Source organism: Ptychodera flava, chromosome 21 (genome assembly GCF_041260155.1).
Source record: "Ptychodera flava strain L36383 chromosome 21, AS_Pfla_20210202, whole genome shotgun sequence".
Taxonomy (NCBI): domain Eukaryota; kingdom Metazoa; phylum Hemichordata; class Enteropneusta; family Ptychoderidae; genus Ptychodera; species Ptychodera flava.
In genome coordinates, this window is record NC_091948.1 from 25,707,404 (window position 1) to 25,731,455 (window position 24,052).

Below are 24,052 nucleotides of genomic sequence, written 5' to 3' on the forward strand. Positions count from 1 at the left end.
TGGCAGAGTTTTGAATCGGACCTGTGGATTCTATTCATAATGCAAGAACGTCTTGTCATGTATTGTAGTGAAAATTGCCAATTATATTTTCCCCTTGTGTTCAGCCAAGTTGAAAAACTTACCCATGGGTGGGTGTTTTGTATATTGTAAACTAAATTAACAATGTATGGCTGTTTGCTATTTGTTTCCATAGTTGCTACATCATCCAGACAGTGAAGTCCAACGCCTGGCACTCAAATGTATACTGACATACAAGTATAACTACCTGGTACCATATCAGGAGAACCTCACCCGCCTGTTGGACGTGAAGAGTTTCAGTGAAGAATTGGTCGCATTCAGTGTAGATGAAGATCATGGCGTCATCAACGCTGAACACAGGGAACAACTGTTGCCAATACTTGTTAGGTTAGTGTTCTAGCTGGCAATGATTTTTGTAAAGTTGTTATGGTTCCTATTAGGTACAAATATCTACTTCAGTGACTTGTCGTGAATATACTCGTTGTGCAGTATACTCTTTACATACCAGACTTCAGTGACATAGGCAATCTTTGTGTTGTCCAGATTTTGAGCAAGTCAGATCGATTGATAAGAAAAAATATGCATTTCTTGAACAGGCGTAGCCAAAACAGTGCCACCAAATCTGCACAAATGAGGCTTGCAAACGATGCACTCTGGACATTTAGTAGGATGTGTGTGGATGTGTGGTGTTGTTCTGACTATGCTTGACCTCCTTCAAGACAAAGTTTCAACACAGAGTTGATTTCTTTGTTACTGACTGATATTACCACTAGATAATAAGTACGCCTGACACTCTTGGCTTCTCAGTTCAAACAGTGTTTCTACTTCTACTTCTTTAAAATCCATGAATCTCATTTTGCTTTGCTCTCAAGCTCAATGTACAGCTTTAAATATAGTTTGATCGAGTCATTTTATTCACAAACCCAGCAATGATATGCTGTCTTTTCATGCAGGATTCTGTACGGGAGAATGCTGATTAAAACAGGAGGTAAATCCAAGAAATCCGTGATTCTGCGATTCCTTGGTGGTTGTAAACCCACAGAATTATCTCAGTTTATGGATTTAGTCATGGAACCTGTTATGGAATGGACCAAAGGTTAGTTAATACAGTCTGGTGACATGTCTGTTTTTTGTGTGTCACTCATTTACTTCACTTTAATCAATTTGTTCCTGTGCTGGCCAAGTTGAAGTCACTTTAAACCTAATATATTTCAAGGTATTGTGCAAGTTCCTGCATACTGTACATACGCTCTGCTTCAGTTCTCTTCCAATTTGAGGAAAGGATTCAAAAAGCAGCAAGTAAAATCTACTTTAACTGATGCAAAATTTATCTGTCAACCCCTCATCTGGTGAATTTTAAGATAATCAAAAGGGTCATGCCATTTATAGACATTGTGTATTATTTAGTAATAATAATTACCTAACAGCACTATGATAATTATGACTGAAAAATGGTTTCTGATACTTTTCCTGCAGATATCAAGATTGATGCCACTGAGAGTGAAGACAGTTTAGACATTGCAGAATTTATACCGCTTACTAAACTGAGAAGGTAAGAAGGAATGGTGAATCCAGGATGTGAACTTTATCATGGACATCATTACAAAATTTCATAACAGCAAGCTATTTGAAGAAATCCCAAGAATTTTCCTTGCAATAGATGTACATCACCCTTTGACTGCCAGTGTCAATTTTTGTTAGCTGTGTGAAATATAATTTATACAATTTTTGTTTTTTCAAATCCAGACATTGTTTTTGGAGATATTTCCCGAATTTTGATCAAAAACTGTAGCCAATAAAAAGTTATGTCCATTTAGTCCCAATTACATAAAAAAACAGAAAAATTCATAAAATTGGTATAATTATGCACTAAAATTTTGATGGGATCAAATACAGCCTTTAAGCATTTAATGGACTATAAATTTCAAAAACAGGCAATGAAATAACTGAAGTATGCCAGACTGATTTTTCATGTGAGAATGGTGATGAGTTTAAACACTCTGAATGCCTTTTACATCATGATGGACCAATTTAGTTTGCCCACAAATTATGTTAATTCTACAAGGATGATATTCTCATATGTAAATGATTTTAATTCATTATTGTAAAAGTGTCTTCAAGTAGTAAGAAAGCTATTTTGTGCAGGCTACAAATACTTAAATCTGTGATTATTTCCTATCTGAACTTTACTTAAGTGAAATAATTGTTGTCAAATATGTCCAACCTCCTCACCCCATGCCCTGTATATGGTTCCACCCACTCCATTTAAAACAATAGGGAGAATCTAAATTCAGTTGCTAAAAAGGTGAATGATGAGTTTATGACAAACTCTTTCTGTAGAGAGATTGCTTTTAATATGACAATGATAGCAATGAGCCAAAGTAGTGTGTGATCCCTGCTCATTGACATCGTAGGATCAAAGTACAGTGTGTGAAATGAAAAATGTTCAGGTACTAAATTTTAGTAACATAGATTACACAACACAATAATACAATGTTCTGTTTCTCACTTTCTTATTTCAGTATTTTGGACGTTTGTAGTATTTTGCTGAGTAAACTTTATCATGTGATGGAACCATACCTGTCATCAATATTACATGTCATCCTGAACTGTACAGCTAAAGTTACCAATGTGCTTACTCATAGAGACTTGGTGAGTAGAAACAGGGTTTGGTAAATCCGTTTTAGGTTTTGTGGTCCCAAGGGTCTGTATCTAGATAATTCTGGAGATTTACTTACGAATGATGTGACTCTTGTCATATTTGCAAAGCAGACAGTCTAAGGCACAAATTTATTTGTCTGAGACTTAAAACTGGATTGGTGTATACCCTTAACCCTAATCCTGCCAGACAGTATCACTTCCCCATGTGATGAGTCAGTAAAAAGCAATATTGAGCCAAATGTACATGTATACATATTTTCACCTACTTGGCATGGTATATTATAGCAGAGTTGAACAGTAAAGTCAAATTTACAGTGTCTAGGTATTCAGGGTTTTTAAAATTTTCAAATTTATATTAATTAAAGTGCAACATATGGATCCTGTTCTGCCTCACTGATTTTAACTAACTTGACCTGATGGTGACATATGAACTTGGCAGGATAAATTTTATTAGCCAATGTGTGTGTTCTGAAGATTGTGCTAGTTTCCAATTATGAAAATTTACACACAGTAAAAGATGCATGCATTGGACATGAAAAAGGAAGTATTTCATTTTGAAACTGTAATCTATTGCATTGGAACAAAATTTGAAAACAAATATGAAGTTTTCATGACTTGAAATGATTTCCCATGTTGGAACAGCATGTAGACATTTGAGATAAATACAGTCTCATATTGTTGCCATGCAAGGGTCTGTCAGGCTCTTCTGTGGAGAGAACATGTGTTTAAAAGGATGGGCAAACAATTTGTCAATGTTACTCAGAATGAAATTAAGATTGCATGCTTGTGTTTCATTTTGACAGTCTGAAATGAACAATACATGTCTTCTCACTCCTACAAGGTTCATACAAGACATATCAAGTCCCTGCGGAAACTACGGCAACGGGGAGTGGAAATCCTGACACAGTTTTTCACTCAGTGCGATGGTTACCAGTACACAGAGACAGAAATAGATGGACTCTTTACAGGCATTGTGTGGCCTGTCATTGAAAGATTACCACAGGAGGGAGTCTACAGTCCAACTGCCGTGTTGAAATTAAGCCATGCTTGGAGCAATAGACTTCTGTAAGTACATGTACTTGAAAACATTACTTATTGTTTGTCTGTAACATTCAGTTATTTGTTTATTTGGTTTGGAACAGACACTCAGTGAATGATTTGAACGGAAGTCCCTTGTACAATGTGCTTTGGTTAATTAATTTTTATGTCTCGTAATATTTGGGTAAAAATGTTCAATTGAAAGACTCTTGCTCAACTGATGTACTTTTCACTATGCTGTTTTGTATGATATGATGTTGTAACCTGTCATAAATAGGTACAATTAGGGAGCATTTCAATGAATGGTCAAAATATTCATCATTTATGATACATAAATACATGTAGCTCTCTTGTGAATGGAAGGAATGGCAAAACCATGGACCAGTATAGTAATTTTGATACATTTTCTATTCAGATTTCATGGTTTGTTGGTTTACTGTCCCAACGGTCAAAATCAACAAGTGCTGGGACAGATCATGAACTTGCTGAGTTCTGACCAGGCTGAAGAGTCTGTGACATCGGCCATTGTCAGTATCATTGATAATCTGCTGCCACAACCTGATGAAATCATGGAAGAAAGTGACGAGGGGAAGAAGGGAACTTTACCAGAGAAATACAAGGCTAAAGGTATGTGGGTACACCAGTAGAATATGTTACTTAGTTGTCTCTGTTTTGTGCCTAGTGTAGTGGTATCCTTTTGTTACAGAAAAATAGCCCTTGAGGATGATGATAAGGTAGTTTGCGCCTCAAACTATTCTCTTTCAAAATCAAGAATAAAAATTTGTAGTCTCCGTGCAAATTTGGGTACTAGAGAAACAATTACCCAATATATACGGATATTTGAAATTCAAAATGGTCGCCATCTCTATGCTATCTCTACGGGTGAAAATAAAATCTTTATTTTCGCAAAATTATGAAACCAATGAAAACTTTATTTACTTCATGATCTTCATAATGAGCGCCCCAAGTGGTAGGCCAAAAGAATATTGTTAAAGTGTGAGAGTCTGAACATCTGTCCCAAGGCTCATTCTCCCTTAAACTGTAAGATGCTTTAGTATGATCCAACTTTTCTACAGACTTTCTAGGATGTTGATTTGTAGATGATGCAGATTTAATACGAAATAAAAATGTTTAGCAGTCCCTGCACTCATGTATTTAAATTTTATCCAAGAATATAAGATCTAAATAACATGAAGTATGAAAGAAATATTCAAGGGGATGTTGTTTGCTCCAAAAAAACCCGGTAAATTCAGGATAAAAAGAGCATGAATGAAATGAAACGTTCCAGTTTTTACTGATTTTGAGAATTGATTCACCTGCAGTCACAGCCATTATCATGAACACTGCCATCACTGCCAAAATCATGAACAATGCCATCACTACCAAATCACTGCCACTACCATACACTGCCGACAGTGCTTCATTTGCCTTAAGTAGGGCAATCACACAAATAGCATCACAATATCAGTTATCAACTCTCATGACATTAAAGTAGAATTATTATTATTATTATTAATGCTTTATTTTGGACGATGAGCATGTCCATATATATAAATGATTACAGAATTGGGGGAAAAATGATACAAAAATGGTGACACTAAGAAAAATTCATTTATGGCTTAGACCGTAAAGATATAATTCCGTGCAAAGAAACTCAGATTAGAAGACTGAATTTATCCATCTTCTCCTCAAGTCAGAAGTGAAGTACACAACATCATACACCTTACACATAATTAAGTTTTCACTCATAGGAATCCTTTTCATCAAACTTTTGACTTGCTTTCTAAGCAAAGCGTCAAAAGTGTCAATCCTATTATGTACAAACATAGTACTAGCACTGCTGCGTCTATCATATCGTAGAAGTATGCGACCAGAGTTACTGTAAGCAACTTTCAATTGTTTCAGGGCGCTTTTATTATAGCTGACCCATAAATTACCACCATATAATTGATAGCAATATGCTTCAAATAGTTTACACTTAACACTCTGAGAACACAAAGAAAATTTTCTCAAAAGCATCTTAGCAGAGATATAGAAAGATCTCCTCTGACGCTCAATATCAGAATTGTCAGTGAAGGTATTTGTCAACAGATAGCCGACGTGTTTTTTCTTTCCGACAAATCGCAGTTTAACTCCATTGAGATAAACAGCCGGAATATGTTCGATCATACATCTCTTGAGAATTATACACATACATACAGTTTTCTCTGTATTGAAAACAATATCATGAATATTGCCATAATTGCTACATATATTTAAAAGTTTCTGAGTTCCTTTCACTGACGGGCTTATCAGACATATATCATCTGCATACATCAGATGGTTAACAAAAATGCCACCGATGGTGCAACCAACCTTAGAATTAATCAATCTATGGCTCAGATGGTCCATATACACATTGAAAAATTTTGAGACAAGACACCACTCTGCTTCACACTGTTTTTAACAGTAAAATGTGTTGAAATACAGGGGCCCCATCGAATAGAGATTTTCTGCGTTCTATACCAGGTTAAAAGGTATCTTACTTAAGAAATGGGAACATTACAGTTGATCAGCTCCTTGAATAATGACCAGTGATTCACACGATCGAAAGCTTTAGAATTAATTGACTTTGTGATACTTTCAGCAAATAATCAGTGTCTTCTGCTGCCATATGTGTCTGTCATCATTGATCACCTGAAGAAAGTCATCCAGCGGAAATCAAGAGTGAAAAAACAACAAAAACTAGTCTTACCAATGAAGGAACTCCAAATTCTTTCCAGGTAACTGATTCTTTTGTCTTCTGCATGCAAAAATTTGCTCTATCTAGAAATTACTACTGTGAAATAATTCGATAAAAATACCAATGAAGGCAGCATCTGGAACAAAAATCTGAGTTAGGCCAACAAGACTATCCAGTCTGAATACAGTATCTGTCATTTTCCCAAAATTGTAAACTACAGTTTTTAATTGCTGTCTTGTTTCATTATTCACTTTGTAAGGCATTTTAGCTTTAGTTTAATCGTAATATCATGATTTCAACAACTCAAAGTGAAATCCCACATCTTCCAGTGTGCATGTTTACACCTTAGACATGATTCAAAAATATCTTCAAATGAGTGTGTCGATTTTGCCTGATATCATAACTTTCTTCATTCTAAATTAAATGACTGGTGATGAGTAAGAATTATTTATAGATCAAAATTAATCTATGTACAAAAAATCTTTATTCTGTACAGTGTGCTTTGCTAAAATGTATTTGAAGACTGTAATTAGATGACTTCTATATTTTGGCGTTAAAGTTTTTTGATGTTTGATATCCTGTTTTCAGATTAAGCATTTATGTGATAGATGCAGATCAGTGTAATCAGTTAGTTGATCTATTGATTCCATTGGTGCAAATCATCAAGAATGTTCAGGTGAGTAATGAAGATGTCTTGGCTATTGTCAGTTTCAAACTTTAGATGAAACAGGCCAATCTTTGAACATCAGAATTGCAGATGCAATGTGCGTAGTGAGACAAGAATTCTGTATACCTCAATACATGCATAAAGCTGGACTTTTTATCAATTCAGAGCTCATTTGCTTGTCAAATCTAGAAGGTTATTAAAGAATTTTACAGCTCTTTAACCTGCAGTTGAAAAATATTGATATAGGGATCAGCTTCAATTTGTCATCTTTCATCTTTCGGTGAAGGAGATTAGCATTATTTTATGTAGCATTAAATGACAATGTTCTTTTCTTGTTAAAGATTTCTTTTGTTTTTTTCTCATTATTGTAGAAATTCTTCATATAGATGTTCATAATCTTAATGATAATGTATACTCTAGCAGATTGCTCAGAAGGATTTATCTGTTCTCTTTCAGGAATTACTTCTAGAAGTTCTCCAAACAATAAAAAAACTGATTCCACACAATACACAACCGAGAAAATTTGTAAGGTACAGTTATTGAGTTATGTTCTGTCCGGGTATTTAAATAAAACCAGTTATCTTTTTAAAATTCAGAAAAAGAGTATTCTTAGCCTTGCGGATCTAAGAGGCATATATCATATTCTGTGATAATGTTGGAAAATTCCACTCAAATGATGGTGAAGTGCTCATGTAGAAAGACTGGGATTTCGAACACTTCCAGGACAAATACTCTTTCAAGTTGTACTTAAATAGTGTCAATAATTTTTTCTGCAAGAAAAGCTTGCTGTAAACTTGCCATCAAAATACATTTTAATATGTATTATTTCAGGAAAGTCTGTGTAGCTCACATTTAACTTTTTTTGTCTTTTTTTGATGACAGGTCATGTAGTAAACTTCTATCGTGGCTGCCAACTTCAGACACTCGTATACTTTGTTGTGATATCATCAATTGTCTTGGTCTCATGGATCCTCAACTACAAGAAGTAGCTGAACTCATTGTCAAGGTTAGTATTCTGAAGAAAGTGTAGGTTTTGAGGGATGAACTCTGTACAAAGTTTAGACGTTTGTGTTGCATTCTAACTGTTCAAGAAGTCGGATAGTGTTACATTTATCTACTTTTAACTGATGATATCTTTTACAGTTGAATGCAGTTGACAGAAGACACTTGCACCAGCCAGACTACAATGTCAGATTTTCAGCATTCCAGCAGATCCTTGCCACCATCAACGCCATGGAAACCATTGACCTGGATTACGTTATACCTCTCATGAACAATTGCTTCTACTTCATTTCAAAAGTGAGTCTCAATAACGTTACTATTCTGTCTTTATAAATTTCCTTTCTCATCTTACTTGTCAAATTTTGTGGATTTTATGTATTGCACAAGAGTGTCAGCTCTCCAATGCCGGAGCAGACCTGGCGTGTGGAGCTAATGGGGTCAGTCTGTCGTCTGTTTGTACATCATCATGTATGTCTGCAAAAACTTTAGAAGTGCCTTATGTATGATTTTCTTTGTTTGAAGTCAATGTTTCTTTTATCTGAAAGATATATTTATTCTATAAAACTTCAGGTTGATGACATGTCACTCCGTGACAATGCAGTGAGTGTCATCAGTGGTGTCATCAAGAAGGTATCAGAGACAGCTACATCTGAAACTGATCAAGCCTATGAGATGTGTATCAACTCAATGGTGATATCAGCTCTGAAAGATGGCCTCAGCAATAAGTCAGAGGTATTGCATTTTTCATTTGTACTTTATGTTATGGAACAAAGTTTGATTTTGATAAAATAAAATCTGTTTTAGATCTATCATAGTATGCAAAGTGCATTTAAAGTTTTGAAAATCGGATATTTAATAATTTTGCTAGATTTAGAATTGAATAATAGTCATATGGTCTGCTTGACAAGAAATTCTCTCAGTATTAACCATACAGTAATCACTGAGTATGTATCGCATAGATTTACCGCATCATTCATAAAGTTCATTGACATCGTATGATAAAAACGTGACTGCTTGTAAAATGTAGACTTACTCAAACTTTCAGTCAAATCACCATAGTATAATTTCACATGTGTGTGTCATAAGAAATTGTAAGTCAACTGTTTACTGTGTAATTTTTCGTCTGTTGTTTACTGTTTTAATAATGTCATGCATCATGCATTTTAAATTGTTCCTGTGTTTCTCTGTCTTGATCAGGTAGTGAGGTTTGAACACCTGGGCATCCTAACACAGCTGGTCAAGTCTTTCCCAGACAATCAGAAATTCAAAGATTTGAAAGTCTTGGAGGATGAGAACCTTGATAAGGACTTCTTTGAGAATATCAAACATTTACAGGTAAGATTTGTCATGAATATTTGCCTTGATAGCAAATCTTTCTTATGCATTTTAAAGTTTACGTCATGTATTTTTTTCAGGGATGTTAAATGTGATGCCTCTCATGTATATATGACGATAATTCATAGTCGGAAAATGTTGCTAAGTAAATTTGTCATCTTCATTCAAAGACTCATTGATTAGATACAAAACTTTTCTGGAAATTTGTGAAGACAGAAATACCCAACCTGAAAACAGCTCATTGTCAATTGCTAATTTTTAATGCATGCATCAGCAAGACCCTCCTAATACACTCATCTCAGGATAGACATCGGTGGAATATAGCTCCTACAAAATAGATGGTGTGCATTTTAAAATGACACCTGAATGACTACGAATTCGGCCAGTACATACCAACCAATGTCAAATGAAGTAATTGGAATCTTCTTTTGCAGCATCATCGTCAAATGAGGGCGCTTCGCCTCCTTGTGCAGAAGTGTGAACAAAATCTACTGGGCTCTTACACTTTGAAGACTTTCATGTTACCAACAGCAACAAGCATCATCTTTGATCCAAATCTGAGTAAAAACAATCAACTAGTAATGGATGCGACAGCTGCCGTCGGTGCTATCGCTAAGTGTTTACCATGGCAACCGTACATCAAACTTTTACAGCAGTATATAGGTCTGCTGTTCAGAGACACTCAGCAACCAAAGACAATTGTCAAGTAAGTGTGAAACATTGGTTTTTGTTTGAGATCTTTAATTTAATACTGTTATTGTCATAAGATTTCAGAGCTTTCACCCAAATCCAATAATTACCAGCATTCAATTTAAGAAAGGCAACTAGTCAATCGGTGTTAGATCACATGATAATCAATCATATCACATGGCTATCACCTGATGCACTATAATGAAAGTGTCGTGTACACTTGCATAGATCTTTTTGAAAAAAAAGGTACTCTAAAAAATAGAAACAACTGAACAGATCTTCAAGAAATCCAAGATGCTGACTCAGAGGGGAGTTACACCAATGAACTGACAATGTCATTACAGTTGTCAGTGTAAATTGCATTTATTATGTGTCTTTTGACAGGTTGTTGACTGTGGTGTTGGACAGTTACCACTTTGATCTTACTCAATATGTAGAACAGGAAGATACATCTCAAACAAATCGACCAACTGATGGTGATGAGGGTAATGAAGATGGCATTTCTACAGCAGGTAAGTGGTGTTTCTGTTGTACTAGTCCTTGTGTACACATATCAAGTTATTGTCAAATAGTGAAATTGTGAACTCCACTTTATAAAATATGACATTGAAATTTTCATAGATCATACAAAATATTGCCATGCACGGACAAGAAAGAGTCAAATTTCTTTGATGGAATCTTTCAAGCAGAAGTCAAGTATGCTGGTTTTTCTCAACAATCTTCCAATCCTACATCATACCCACATATACATATTACTGGTATGTCCTCATCACTGACTTTGTAAAGAGTTTGAACTCCTCATAAAATAAAATTCTAGACAGTCGGCAGATTCAACTATGACAGATTTACCATTTCTCTGCCTTGTTTGTTGTATTTCAGAATCATCCAAACAGAATGAGGACAGGAACAAGTTCAAGGTTATTGTGAAAAACATCCTGCCAAACTTGAACAAATCCCTGACACAAAAGGTTTGTGCCAATTTGAAAATTTAGATAACCATGGCTGTCTAATGAGCTGCAATTACTAAGTGTTCACTATCATAATCTTGACTCAACAAAGCCAACAACATGGTAACCCAAGAAACAAATCCTTATGTGAAAATAATGATCATTAAATAATAATCTTTGATACATATAACTAACTATTAACTAAATTTTGATCGTATTTTGAAATGTTTTGTTACCAAAGACTAGATCTGCTGTGTTTTTCAGTTCATTGAGATGTTGTGATTCTTTGATATAAATATGGTTCAAGTAGAATTTGATATCTTGATGTTAGCTCATGTCAAGGTTCAAAGTTTTCATTCTTCAGTTTTTTAAAAGCACGGTTCACATTTGGATGATGGGTATAAAATGACTAAAGATGCATTCATGATGTTACTTGTGTATACATATTTTGTGACGAGTTTTGCCATTGTTTGTTTTTGACAGATTCAGAGTGAAGATGAACATCGTTCAGTGCGTCAAGGTCAGGCAGGTGACCTTGAAATAGCACGCATACCCATTGCCATTGCCATGGTCAGACTTTTACTATCCCTGCCATCAAGTGTTCGCAACCAGCATCTTCCAAGGTAAAGAAATCTCATAAAGACCAGTTTGATTTTTTTGCAGGATATTTATTCTGGCTGTCATCAAGTGTTCACAACCAACATCTTTTGAAGTATTTCATTTGTGCAAAATGAAAGTTGTACAAATTTCTAAATATGACTTTGGAATACAAGTCCCCATATTCCTTATTGGCAGTATTGTACTTAGATTTGATGAAGTCTCTGTGTCTGGTTTTTAGTCTGGCACTGATGGACTTTCTTTGTATTTGAATATGTTTTGTTGGCACTAATGGACTTTGATTGGGGACTTTCACTTGTTGGAAGGTTTTCTCTTGATGGAACACACACTGTGGAATATCACATGGAACCTTTGGCTGCTCAACTGCTTGTGATCAAACCGACTATTTTGGGATCTGTTTTTTTTGCAGAATTATCATAAAAGTGTGTCATTTGTTGAAGAGCCGTGCCAGTGATGTACGCCAGTCTGCTAGAACTACTTTGATCAAGATCATGTCTTACTTAGGGCCGAACTACTTTCAGTTTGTGATTACTGAACTCCAGCAAACTCTGACCAGAGGCTACCAGGTACAAAGCATTCACTTGTCATAACTTTTGTCGTGTGTCTCTCCCTCTGGGATAATATAGCTTCTCAAATTTTTGTCATTTTACTGTGGAAATTGTTTTTTTTGCACAAATTTGAGTCTTTACAATGGACAATAATAAACGAACAAGTTTGGAGAAAAACAGAGTATTACATTGGACCACGTGACTCAGATACCAGAAGGAGAAAGTTCCTGAACATCAAATGAGAATGACAACTTTTGTTAACTATGTTGTGCTTTCACCTTAATGGTGTTTAATTTGATGAAAAGTTTCTGAAACTTTTTTGAAAGTAGTCAAGTTATTCAATGGGAGTCGCTATAAATAAGAGAAAAATCAATTGAAATTAGTCATGGTAAGCAAGATAGAAGAAACACCAGAGATAATTCAGTTCCATACAATTATGAGAATATGTATGTGTGATATACTGACACAAACACGCAGAAAATATCCACCTGAACCAGAAAGGGTTATTGTACCTCTAAACACCCGCATTCCTGTATGATTGTTAAATGATTGTTTGTTTGCTTTTCCTTGCCTACACAGAAACATGTACTGAGCTTTACAGTGCATGCATTGCTGCAGGGAGTCAGTGAAAGTCTTAATCATGGTGACTTGGATGGCTGTTTGGCTAACCTTATACAGGTGAATTGTCACTTTCTCTGTTCTGTGATCAGTGTTGTGTAGGATGTAAGCATTCAGTATTGATGCAGGGTTCTCATTGAGATCCTGTTTGCCCAGAACACGTGGTATCCAATAATTTGGAATAATGTTTAAATTTGTATTCTTAACATTTCAAATGTACTGTCCTACGTGTACCATTTTAACGCCACGGTGGACACCTGTATTTCTACAAACTACAAACTGGCTGGAACATGTTTTGAAATGTAACCATTTACCATTTTGTATAGTCTGTTATGTGGAAATTGGTAATTTAATTTAAAAATTGAATTTTTGTTAATCTCATTGCACTTCGATGTACACTTCAGAAATAAATAGAACAGATATTCATCTTGAACAAGTTTAATGTGAAGGTTATAGTCTGTGCCGTGCAGCAAAGAGTTTACTAAGTGCATATCTCACTTCATCCTGTCACACAGTCAATCTTTGAGAACAAAACATCTTTAACAGTGATTCACTTATGAGTCTGTATACTGATGAAATGTGAAAGTGTTACTTTCAGACAGTGCACATGTGCTGCACACATCACTTTGAGGGCAAAATGGAAATCAAAAATCAAAAAAGAAAAGGAATAAATCAATCCATGAAGTATTTGTTGGTACATATACCCGTATCAACACTGGTACATTGGTTCAGCAGTCCACTTCATTAGTCCTGTGCATCAACTTTTTCATACAATCAAAGAAGCATTTGCTGATCTATAAGACTTGTGCAATGGCAAAATCGCTGGTGTTTAACCCTTTCACCACCATGGTTTGGCCCAAACATGTTGTTATCTATAGTGATTGTGGAACTGTTCATGAGGAATAGGGGTGAATAGGTTGAAGTCATGGACCATTGGCTTTCCTCAATGCATGGTTGTCTAGGTGCAATGAGTCAGTATTGTACATGACTAATGTTTTCCTTTTCTACAATTCAAGTTTAGAAAACAATACAAAAAATGAAATACAGGGTACTACAGAAGTTTATAATAGTGAATTGTTTAAAATCATAACAAATGTATGTGTTTTCATTTAGGTTAGCAATGAAGAGTTGTTCGGTGAAGTGGCAGAGGAGAAAGAAGTGGTGGGCATTACCAGAAAACTTCAAGAAGCACAAAGCAGTAAAAGTTACGATATCTATCAAATCATCGGAAAGTACATCTCAGCTGGACATCTCTCTAAAATTATCAACACATTTAAAGAGGTTTGTGTGCGACTTTGCTTTATTTTCAGAACAGAACTGAAAATAGAGATAAAATTGTCTAATAGAGAGATCTCAATGAGGATATGGTAGTAAAAACTGTTGACAGAAATGCAGTCAATAGGAATTTAAGCCTTTTCCTGCCAGACAGTATCACTTCCCCATCTCCATAGTCAGTAAAAAGCAGTATTGAGCTAAAACCATACATATTTTCATCCACATGGTGTAGTCTGTTATAGCAGCTTTAGTCTATAAAATCATGTCTACAGTATCTTTGTTTCCAGTGGCTTTCAAATGCTCAATTTTTTGCTAAAATGCACCGTATGGGACATGTCGTGCATCACTAGTTTTAAACAACTTGAACTGATGGGGAAATTTGAACTTGGCAGGATAGGGGAACCTGAGCATAGTAGGTTGTTATTTGTTTAACTTTTCAACAAAATTTCTGTTTGAATAATATGCAAGCTTGGGTTTATGGCATGCTGTTTAGAACTGATATTGACAATATCATCAAAAAATCATATTTTCAGAATACACATATCAATTCAAGAATTTGTGACTGATCCAGTGTCTGAAATTTTGATTTTACGCTATTTCCCAGGTTCTTGACAATACTCACAACGTTAAAGTTGTCCGGAAAGTGGAGGATGTCCTCAGGAAGTTTATCCAAGGGCTGTTGGAAAATCGTGGATTATCAAGCCAAGACCAGGTCATACTGGTACATGGAATCATAACACAGACATTACCATTTATGATTGTTGATAAAAAGGAGTAAGTTGACTTCATCTGTATACAGGAGAAGTATCACTGTGCCTGCATCGGTCAAAACCTCTGAACTAAAGACATTGTCAAGTCATCAGTAATGATATTGTGCTTAGCATAAATTGCAAGAATATGTTATCTGAAGAGAGATGTGTTTCTAATTATAAATGCTAGTGTATCTTTGAGTTGTATTCCACTTGACTTTGAACTGATAACTTTGTCTTATTTGTTCAGTATGGTCATTCACTTGGACTTGTCCATACTGATTGTGAAATATGTCGCCATAGCAATAGACAACTTATAGTCTACAGTCTGTGAGATTGTGAAGATTAATATATATATGAGTGCTTTGAATGGAGTTCTGAAAGTTTTTCTGTAACTGTATCAAAATCATTAAGATTTTCAAAAGGACATTGTTTTGAAGTTTTTAAAATGTGATAAGGCATTAATGCTATAAGCACCAGATGTGACATACCCACATTATGAGTGTTTTTTTATTATATTGTTATTTATTCAAATAGACAAGAAAAGAAGACAGACAACAGGAGCCAAGAAAAAAATGTTTTGCTTTTACAAGAAACTCCAAAGAGAGTCGGACCAAAGCCTCTTGTTCAGAAGAAAACTAATCTTCATGTGTTAGTGGAATTTGGTTTGCAAGTACGTTTTTGCATACGGATTTATGTTTTGCATATATTTTGCATATTTGAATTTTGCATGTTTCCAGACATTACATTTGACATAATCTGTGTTATTAATATTTCATCTGTTTTTCTAAATTTGGTGAGCAATAATCAAGTCAATTGACTTTTTCGGAACAAGAAAGAAAAATCTTCAGTCTTCCTGGTCACAAAGTTCAAAAAGTGGCAAGACATATTACGACTGAGTTGGGATAAGTAGGAATGAAAAAAACAGTATCAATGAATCTATGATGACTTATCTCTTTTTTTTCAGTTGTTATTTATGTTACTCAAGAGAGGTTGTTTGACAGCTGTCAATCAGGATCATCTGTCAATGCTGGATCCATTGATACCAATCTTGGTGGATAGTATGCAGTCTAAATATATCAAAGTAAGTTCACAGCAAGTGTCAACTTTACCTATCATCTAGATGTATTGTGAATGCCATCATGAGAAATGAAGTCTGTAAAGTCATTTGTGAAGGGGAAATATGTCTGATGTCATTTTCTTAAAAAAAACAGTAGAATGCGCGCACATACACACACATACACACACACATATATATACACACACATGTATGTAGATGTATTGATATGTATATACACAAAATAAGACAAACCTCAAATATGGAAAAATACCATATGTCATTTCCCAAAATACTGTACAACCCCAAAATCCATCTTTTCACTAAAAATCATTTTTCCACTGAGCAAACTTGTGTTTTAGGTAGTATTGACTGCTCTAATGTGTTATTGATTGTACCTGGCAGGTACAAGTTCAAAGCATAATAGAATCTAAATGTAAATTTATACAAATTTATATGCAAATTAGTCACTGTTCTGTGGACACAATAATGACGAATCCACTGTAGGTCGGTTTCCATTACACCTATAACATTCTCAATGATGCCACCAATTTCAATGCAATCTCAATGCCATTGAGTGGCATTGCATTCAATCTTACACACATCTTTGCACCTAATCACTACTGTTACACAGTGTGTCATATTTGTTACAGCCCAAAACAAACACTCTTTTTAATTGCATTTCAGCCAAATGCCCTGCATAGTGATGCAATCGCAAAGTACAATACAATATGAATACTGCTAATGGAGTGATATCGCACAGTATGAAAATAAACTAATTAAAAAATTCTCCAATACAATGCATTAAAATTTTCATGAGACATGTTTTTCAATTCCACCATCCTGTTATGGACAGTTGCCTGTCAATCACCGGGTTAGCAATACTTTTTTTTCCTTTTCAGTATAATGTCAATATCAGGCCTTCCTGAGAACTGTGTCAGAGATTTACATACAACCTATTGTGTACATTCTCGGCACATACCTTTAATATTGTTTGCAAGTCAATTCAATTATCCTGTATTTTTGAGATATTGCGGCTTTGTTTCCAGAACTATGGCTGTAATTTACAAAAATAATTGGCATTATTCACATACTCTTTCCACAAAACAAGCCATTTCTGAATCAGGTGATTGTAATTTTTTGTCGACTACATTCTGTTTACGTTCTGATATCATTTTTTGAAGTCAATTCAATTGTCCTGTATTTTTGAAATATTGCAGCTTTGTTTCCTGAAACTGTGGCTGTCATTTACAGAAACTATTGTTAATATTCATACATTCTTCCCACAAAGCAAAAACTTTTTTCCGGTGATTGTAATTTTTTTAGTACATTCTTTTGACATACTTGTAAACTTTTTTGCAGATTAGTTCAATTGTTCTGTATTTTTGAGACATTGCAGCTTTTGTTTCTTCAAGCTGTGGCTGTTATGTGCAAAAACTGTTATCATAATTCACACATTTTTTCCCATAAAACAAGACTTTCTTCAGCAGATTGTAATTTCTTACCCTCGATATTCATATCACTGAGATATTACTGTGTTTCTGTAGGTCACAATCAGTGCTGTGCAGTGTCTTTGCCGACTTCTTCAGTTTTCCTTGCCACAACTCAAGGAAAATGCCAGCAGACTTGCTGGACTTCTCTTCCAACAACTTAAGATGCATGCAAGAGGGGGTTCAGGAAAGGGTGACAACCTTCAGCTAGTACAGTGGAGTTTTAAGGTGTGTACTGCCAACAAGACTAAAATATTTACTATTTACAATATATGTGCATTTAAGACTACTACTTATCTTATAAACGATTGGGAAAAACAATTGTTATACCACACTTAAAATGTTCAGAAATAGAAAATGTCAAATGTATTCAAAAATTATCGTTAGAACTAATGGAACTTTTTTGCAGACTGGAGTTGTAATTCAGTGCATCATGGGAAAGGTGAAATATTTCAACAATATATGTAGTCAAGGCAACAGTTTCTATAGCTACATCGGGATTTCACAGACTCATATTTTATTCACCAAGTCTCCTCTAAACTATAGGTACTGCAGGGTTTTGTTATTTTAAGATGTTTACTGATCAATTGACTGACTCACGTTTATCAATAGTTTGTTTTTATCAATCGTAACATTTTGAAGTGCAAAATAAAATAGTTGTAATGGTGTCTGTTAGGAGTTGGCATTATTAATTCTCAGCTGTTTTCACCTCTGTCTTTCAGACGATGACAGTTTTTATAAAAACGATGCATGATTACAAAATCACTGCGGATCAGCAGCACGTGTTGTTGAGTTTTGTCGAGGAAGATATCTATGACAATAGCAGGCAGTCTACAGCATTCCCCTTGCTTAGAGTAAGTACCGCTAACATTTATAGAATGGTAAGAATAAACACTACCAAATGTGAAAAAGGAATATCACCATTCGTTTAGAAATTTTCCTTTCAAAAAGTCTCCTCAGAGTATGTTGCTAACCTGTCAACAGGTATTTTGATATTATAGTAATGTAGTACCATACACGGTTTTTCCTTGAAATGATGATGATATCAACAAAATTAATATTTTTGGACATCGTCAGTGGACTTTTGACTAGACCAGAAAAAGTATGTCATTGAAGAAGTTGATTTCATAGCTTTGTTGTCATCATCGTTACAGGCAATCCTGTCTAGAAAGCTACAATGCAAGGAAATTGACACAGTGATGAAGAAAGTGGCTGAGTTGTCGATTACATCAGATACAAGTAACATCAGAGTACAGTGTAGACAGGTATGTTCTAACATAGTGATTTTTTCTCATCTTTGCTCTTTTTAAAGAATAAAGACATCTCAGTGGGTTTTTTTCATTTTTAAGGATACACATGTTTAATTTATGTCACTCTCTGACTCTTGATCTGTATGCAAATGTATTAGAAACGGAAATGTTGCAATGATTTATAAATGCCACTGTTTACATTTGATGGTATCCAGAGTCAGGCGTGGTCGAACTCACCCACATGGATGGGGTGAACGCGAAACCCTTTCCAAATTCCCATATGCCACCCTCATGTCATGCACACTCATTGTCTCATAGTGTGACTGGCAGAGCTGAATGGCTGCATTCTTTGTGCAAGAGAGCATGTTTCAGCCTCTTCCTGCATCGCTTTCACATCCAATAAAGTCATTAATTTGACAAGGAAGTTAGACTTTTAAATTTTTCAGCAGAAGAAGCAAAGCTTTTCAAGTGACTGGTTTCAGTGCAGTGTTCATGGTAAAACCAGCAAGCAGTAGTTTATTTGATGTCTAAAACAACCAAATTATGCATATGACAGATAGAATCAGAGTCTTACTGCAAATCTTTGTTGTGTTTGCAATCTTGGGTATTGTGAGTCTGATTCTCAATTCACAATTTTAACTATAGAGGGCGCATCACAAGAGCATCATCGCAAAGTCATTTCTATGCAAAATTATTTTTATCTCGTGTTTATCATTTTCAGACTCTATTAGCTGTAACTTTTGGTGGAATTTCTGGTATTTTCATTCTGTCTGAAAAACTGATTTCTTTCAGTACTCCTAAAACCATATCAACATGTGCAGGGGTCTTGCCAACTCAGCCTGTACATGTATGTGTGCAATGTCCAGCATTATTGTTTACAACTGAACTTCAATCAGAACTGAAATTCATGACTCTATATTAACACCACAAAAATTCATGCACAATGCATTGTTTAGGCATGGCTAATATTCTGTATTTCAATATAGTCTGGTGAGAAGAATAAAATGTATTTGTTTGATGGAACACAAAGTATGAAAACATCATCAAAAGTCACAGCTGTTGTCTGTTTAGTATAGTAATAGCAGCTGTTGTTGTCCATGGCATTGACAGCATGCAAACAAAGACTTCACCCTTTGTGTTTTGCTGTTACTGAACTGTAAACAACAGTAATCTTATCTGAAATGATTATGAAGGTCTTGCTATCTCATGAAAGATAAGGGTCTCTAAAAATAGTGAACTACATAATGTTTAAGGGACTCTGTAAACAAAAACAAAAAAGAATACATGTGACAGAAAAATAAGATTTTGACTTTGTTTTTTTTCTCCACATGGTCTAACTTGCAATATTTACATATTCTCTATATTTCAGCTTATGTCACAGTTTCTGTTGGACTATCCCCTAGGCAAGAAGGTCCAAACATACCTTGATTTCTACATTTCACAGTTGGTCTATGAGTATGAAGATGGCAGGAAATCAGCGTTAGAGATATTAGCTACCATTTTCACTTCATTTCCCCAAGTAAGAATTGCTAAATTGCCTTAGATTACCTAAAATGCCTGGAAAAATGTTTTTAGAGAAAAAAAAGGCTGTGTATCCTTCTGCTGTATCTCCAGTTATTTGAGTTTTGTACTGTAATATAGTACAGTATATTTTTCTTGATTGCTTAAGTTTTTGATATTGAACTTCTCTCCCCCATATTATCATAGGATTTGCTTTGATTTCGAAAAAATACATTAAATTGTTTGTAACATAATTTTTAGCCACCCCAGTCGGATATGGTAATCTGTATGCAGTGAAATATTTTCAGCTCCATTGAAGTAGAGTACAGGCATTCAAAAATTTGGATGTACATCATTGTTTTATTGATTTTCCATTATGTAAGAGGTCAATTATTTTGGTGGTAGTGGGACTTCAGTTTGATTGAACTTCATCATGAATATTTATGATCAATCAGTGCTGGCCATGAAGAGGCCCTATGGAATATTTGAAACATTACACACATGTATGGTATTTATCCGCATAAATACCCTGGGTCTAGAGCATGTGATTTCCTCAGAAGTTATCCCAGGCCCCGTCCCAACATGTTCAAAAATGAATGATCTCTTTGCAAAGAAGTAGAAAAGGTGCAAGATACATATTCAACCTCATTCAAAATTGTCGTCAACTTTGTTTGATGTCAAATACATAACAAACAGCCCTTTTTGAGGGGCATCAAATATGAAAAGAGAACTACTGACTGATTGTACTATGAACGATACTCACACAATAATTTTGAAATTTTTAATGCCCCAAAAACCTAAAAAACCGGGGTTTAAGCTTGCCTAAACATTACCTTGTTTTGAGACTTTCATTGGAACTTGGGGATGGGTGCTTACATGACAAATGTTTTAATAGTTACCTGATTTGCCAGAAAACTTCAATTTTGTGTAATTTTGTCAATGTCTTTCAACACTGAACTTGGATAAACAATATACGTGAAATTATAACTTGAAATAGTATGGAAAATGAAATACATACCTATTAAATAATTAAAAAATAGTAAACTTGAAAAGTATAATTACTGAGCTCATCTTGCATTGGCATTAATAAAGGTGTATTTCTCAACATTTTTAGGAACTATTGGTAGAAAAAGCTGGCTTGTTCTATGTTCCCATGGCAACTCGTTTGGTGAATGACGAGTCTGCTGAATGTCGGAAGCTTATCGCGTTGGCTTTGAAGACGTTACTTGACAAGGTAAGAACAATCACATGTAAATTGATGCATTGTGCTGGATGTTTCCTCTCAGATATTTCACTTCATGTTTCATGGATTTACCAATCATCCAGGATGTCCTAAATATTAAAATTTTATTAGAGAACCTATTCCATAGCAATAGGAACCCAACCGTTTTAGTTCTTTGTGTGTTAAAGTAAATGAGTTAAGTTTAACATCAACATCACAGTAATAAATTACTTTTTCCTCTTTTGATCATTACATATGTTGACATAATGGTATTTGTAAAAATTGTCTTCAATAATTCATCATTTACGTTTTGTTGTCCATCAGTTGACCTCCGACAGTAGAGACAACCTGTTCACGATTACGTTGCTATGGTTACGGGATGAGCAAGTGGTGCATCAGCAGTTAGCCAGTCAGCTGATTGGTCTGTTCGTGGAAGTTGAAAAAACGGATTTTGATTCCAGAATCAAGGACGTGCTACCGGTGCTAACGGAACAACTGGAACCAGATAACTATGATGAAACCGGGGTAAGTCCAGATGAAGTTAACGCTAACATCAATTGTATTAATTATTGTCTATCCCAGTGAAGAGTTTATATTGATCGAAAATAACATGTACTGACAACACTTTGCCTTTTGTAATGTTTAGCACACATGTTCATATTTGTTAGCAATTGTTTACTACTCTCTGTCTTGTCTGTCTGTACATCTGACTGTTGACACAATAACTCAAGAACTGCTCATCAGGCTGCAATAAACTCTGGTACATAGACTCTCCTTGGGAATTGCAAGAAGTGATCAGTTTTTGGTGGGCGTGGCTTGTATTATTAATATTAATAATTAGTTGTTCAGAAATCTGATATTCTCAGAATGACAGAATTCGATCTTATGAATCCAGTTACAGATGTCAATCAAGGCATGGACAGTAGAGAAACAGGATGGGAAGCTGCGGTATTTCCTTTAAAAGATCTAGTCTGAAATAAATTACGTTGGATTTGCTCACCCATTGATAAACAAATCAAATTACCATCCAACTGTCGCCCAGTCTCGCAAAACATGCTTGCTGGCTTTAAAATCAGCGTGTCCTAAACACAACTTCTTCCAAGCAAAGAGGAGTGGTTCTGAATACTGTTTCTTCAATATTGAATAATATCATATGAAATGCATGCATTTTGACACACTTGGGAGCTAACATGCATAGATGAAACTTGTGTTAGTCATTCTGTCCGGTACTTCCAGTTCATACACTCGCTCTCCCCTATGTGATTGTTTACATAAATTTCTGCAGGACTGACCGTAAATTTTGCAGTAAATTTCAGATCAGAATGCATGACTACACTTACCATAGATTAAATACACATGTACAACAAAAAATGCACACATCAAACTTTTATTAGCTGATAAAACGGTACACAAAATCACCTACACATGATAGCTGTTATTATGACGCATACATTGTACACAAATGGTTAGGCGTCGATTAAAGCACGATGTAAAATCACGATTTCTCCAAAGCCTCTCAAAGCCTCCACAATTAATGCATATCATTACATCTGCTGATACCACTGTAAACACAACTGACATAAACGCGACAAATCATTATGAATCAGGACACACAGATCCAACTGGTTTAGCTCTCATGAATCAAAACATCCCATTTTATGTTATTGCTTGAATGCATTTTATGGTTTTCTTTTATTGACTAACTGAAAATCATGTGAGTAATCTGAAAACGCGATACGCCATTACACTTGTAGTTAGATAAGCATTTCACTAATTTAAGTAATTTAGACTATCAATGTACGTATGGCAAAAAAATGGGACACAAAATCGAGTGGACTGACATGACACATGACTGCAATGTACCCGGTATACCAGTAAATACGTAAGGTATAACCTATGTCATCGCTGACGTTCTCTATCTTTGTACTTCATGGACAATAAGTGACAAGTTGACTTTTATACCTTGTATATACATTAAATCAATGAGGTAGATATGGGTCTGCAAACTCCAATATAACAGAGAAAAAGCTTCCAGAAAGATGACGATCAGGCGGGACATTTGAACATACTGTCTATGGTTTGAAGCTATGCTATGACGCAGTTCATTCGGGATCGCCACAGCTTCAGTGTTAGATCTGAACAATGACTCTGGATCGCCAAAGTTTCGCTTCAGCATGGCAAAATTTAAACTGTAATGTTATTTTCATTGTTTATTAATGCCTTATAATCCCATTTAGAAGGAATGCAATGTTCCTTTGTTGCACCTAGAAATAAATCAATCTTTAGGATGATGGAATCCGACTGAAAATAAAATGAAAATGCTGAAAAAAAGTTAAATTAAGTTTTTTCACTGGGAATTACCAGATGTTGAGCAGTGGCTATCACCCAGCTGACAATTATGCAAAAATCAATTCACACATTTCTAATTATTCCAAACTGATTAGCTCGTCGCTTATTAACAGTTCTTTTGTTCTTTGCTGTAGCTTTCCATCCTGTTTCTCTACAGTCTATGATCAAGTTCATGTAATACTTTCATGACAATGACATTGCTTATTTGCATATTGAATTATCATTCACAATTAGGGATATTAATCTGGATTGACAAGACCAAAGCTGATGACACTTGCAATTGGCAATACAATGAT

The 24,052-nt window shown here is 35.1% G+C and overlaps 1 protein-coding gene across 1 annotated transcript in view; it reads left to right on the forward strand.

The window, feature by feature from the left end:
* Positions 1-24,052, forward strand: part of LOC139121846 (small subunit processome component 20 homolog) — a 56,362-nt gene that overhangs the window by 22,771 nt on the left and 9,539 nt on the right. Inside the window, exons 23-51 of the mRNA XM_070687065.1 lie at positions 194-405; positions 972-1,114; positions 1,495-1,570; positions 2,541-2,670; positions 3,521-3,744; positions 4,133-4,344; positions 6,344-6,479; positions 7,028-7,115; positions 7,563-7,636; positions 7,989-8,112; positions 8,250-8,405; positions 8,679-8,840; positions 9,306-9,443; positions 9,878-10,149; positions 10,518-10,645; positions 11,013-11,101; positions 11,564-11,703; positions 12,108-12,264; positions 12,826-12,924; positions 13,978-14,145; positions 14,744-14,913; positions 15,426-15,561; positions 15,856-15,972; positions 17,493-17,663; positions 18,158-18,289; positions 18,590-18,700; positions 20,055-20,204; positions 21,300-21,419; positions 21,732-21,932. Of these exons, the coding sequence (XP_070543166.1) occupies positions 194-405; positions 972-1,114; positions 1,495-1,570; positions 2,541-2,670; positions 3,521-3,744; positions 4,133-4,344; positions 6,344-6,479; positions 7,028-7,115; positions 7,563-7,636; positions 7,989-8,112; positions 8,250-8,405; positions 8,679-8,840; positions 9,306-9,443; positions 9,878-10,149; positions 10,518-10,645; positions 11,013-11,101; positions 11,564-11,703; positions 12,108-12,264; positions 12,826-12,924; positions 13,978-14,145; positions 14,744-14,913; positions 15,426-15,561; positions 15,856-15,972; positions 17,493-17,663; positions 18,158-18,289; positions 18,590-18,700; positions 20,055-20,204; positions 21,300-21,419; positions 21,732-21,932 (4,236 nt within the window). The remainder of the gene's footprint in view (positions 1-193; positions 406-971; positions 1,115-1,494; positions 1,571-2,540; positions 2,671-3,520; positions 3,745-4,132; positions 4,345-6,343; positions 6,480-7,027; positions 7,116-7,562; positions 7,637-7,988; positions 8,113-8,249; positions 8,406-8,678; positions 8,841-9,305; positions 9,444-9,877; positions 10,150-10,517; positions 10,646-11,012; positions 11,102-11,563; positions 11,704-12,107; positions 12,265-12,825; positions 12,925-13,977; positions 14,146-14,743; positions 14,914-15,425; positions 15,562-15,855; positions 15,973-17,492; positions 17,664-18,157; positions 18,290-18,589; positions 18,701-20,054; positions 20,205-21,299; positions 21,420-21,731; positions 21,933-24,052) is intronic.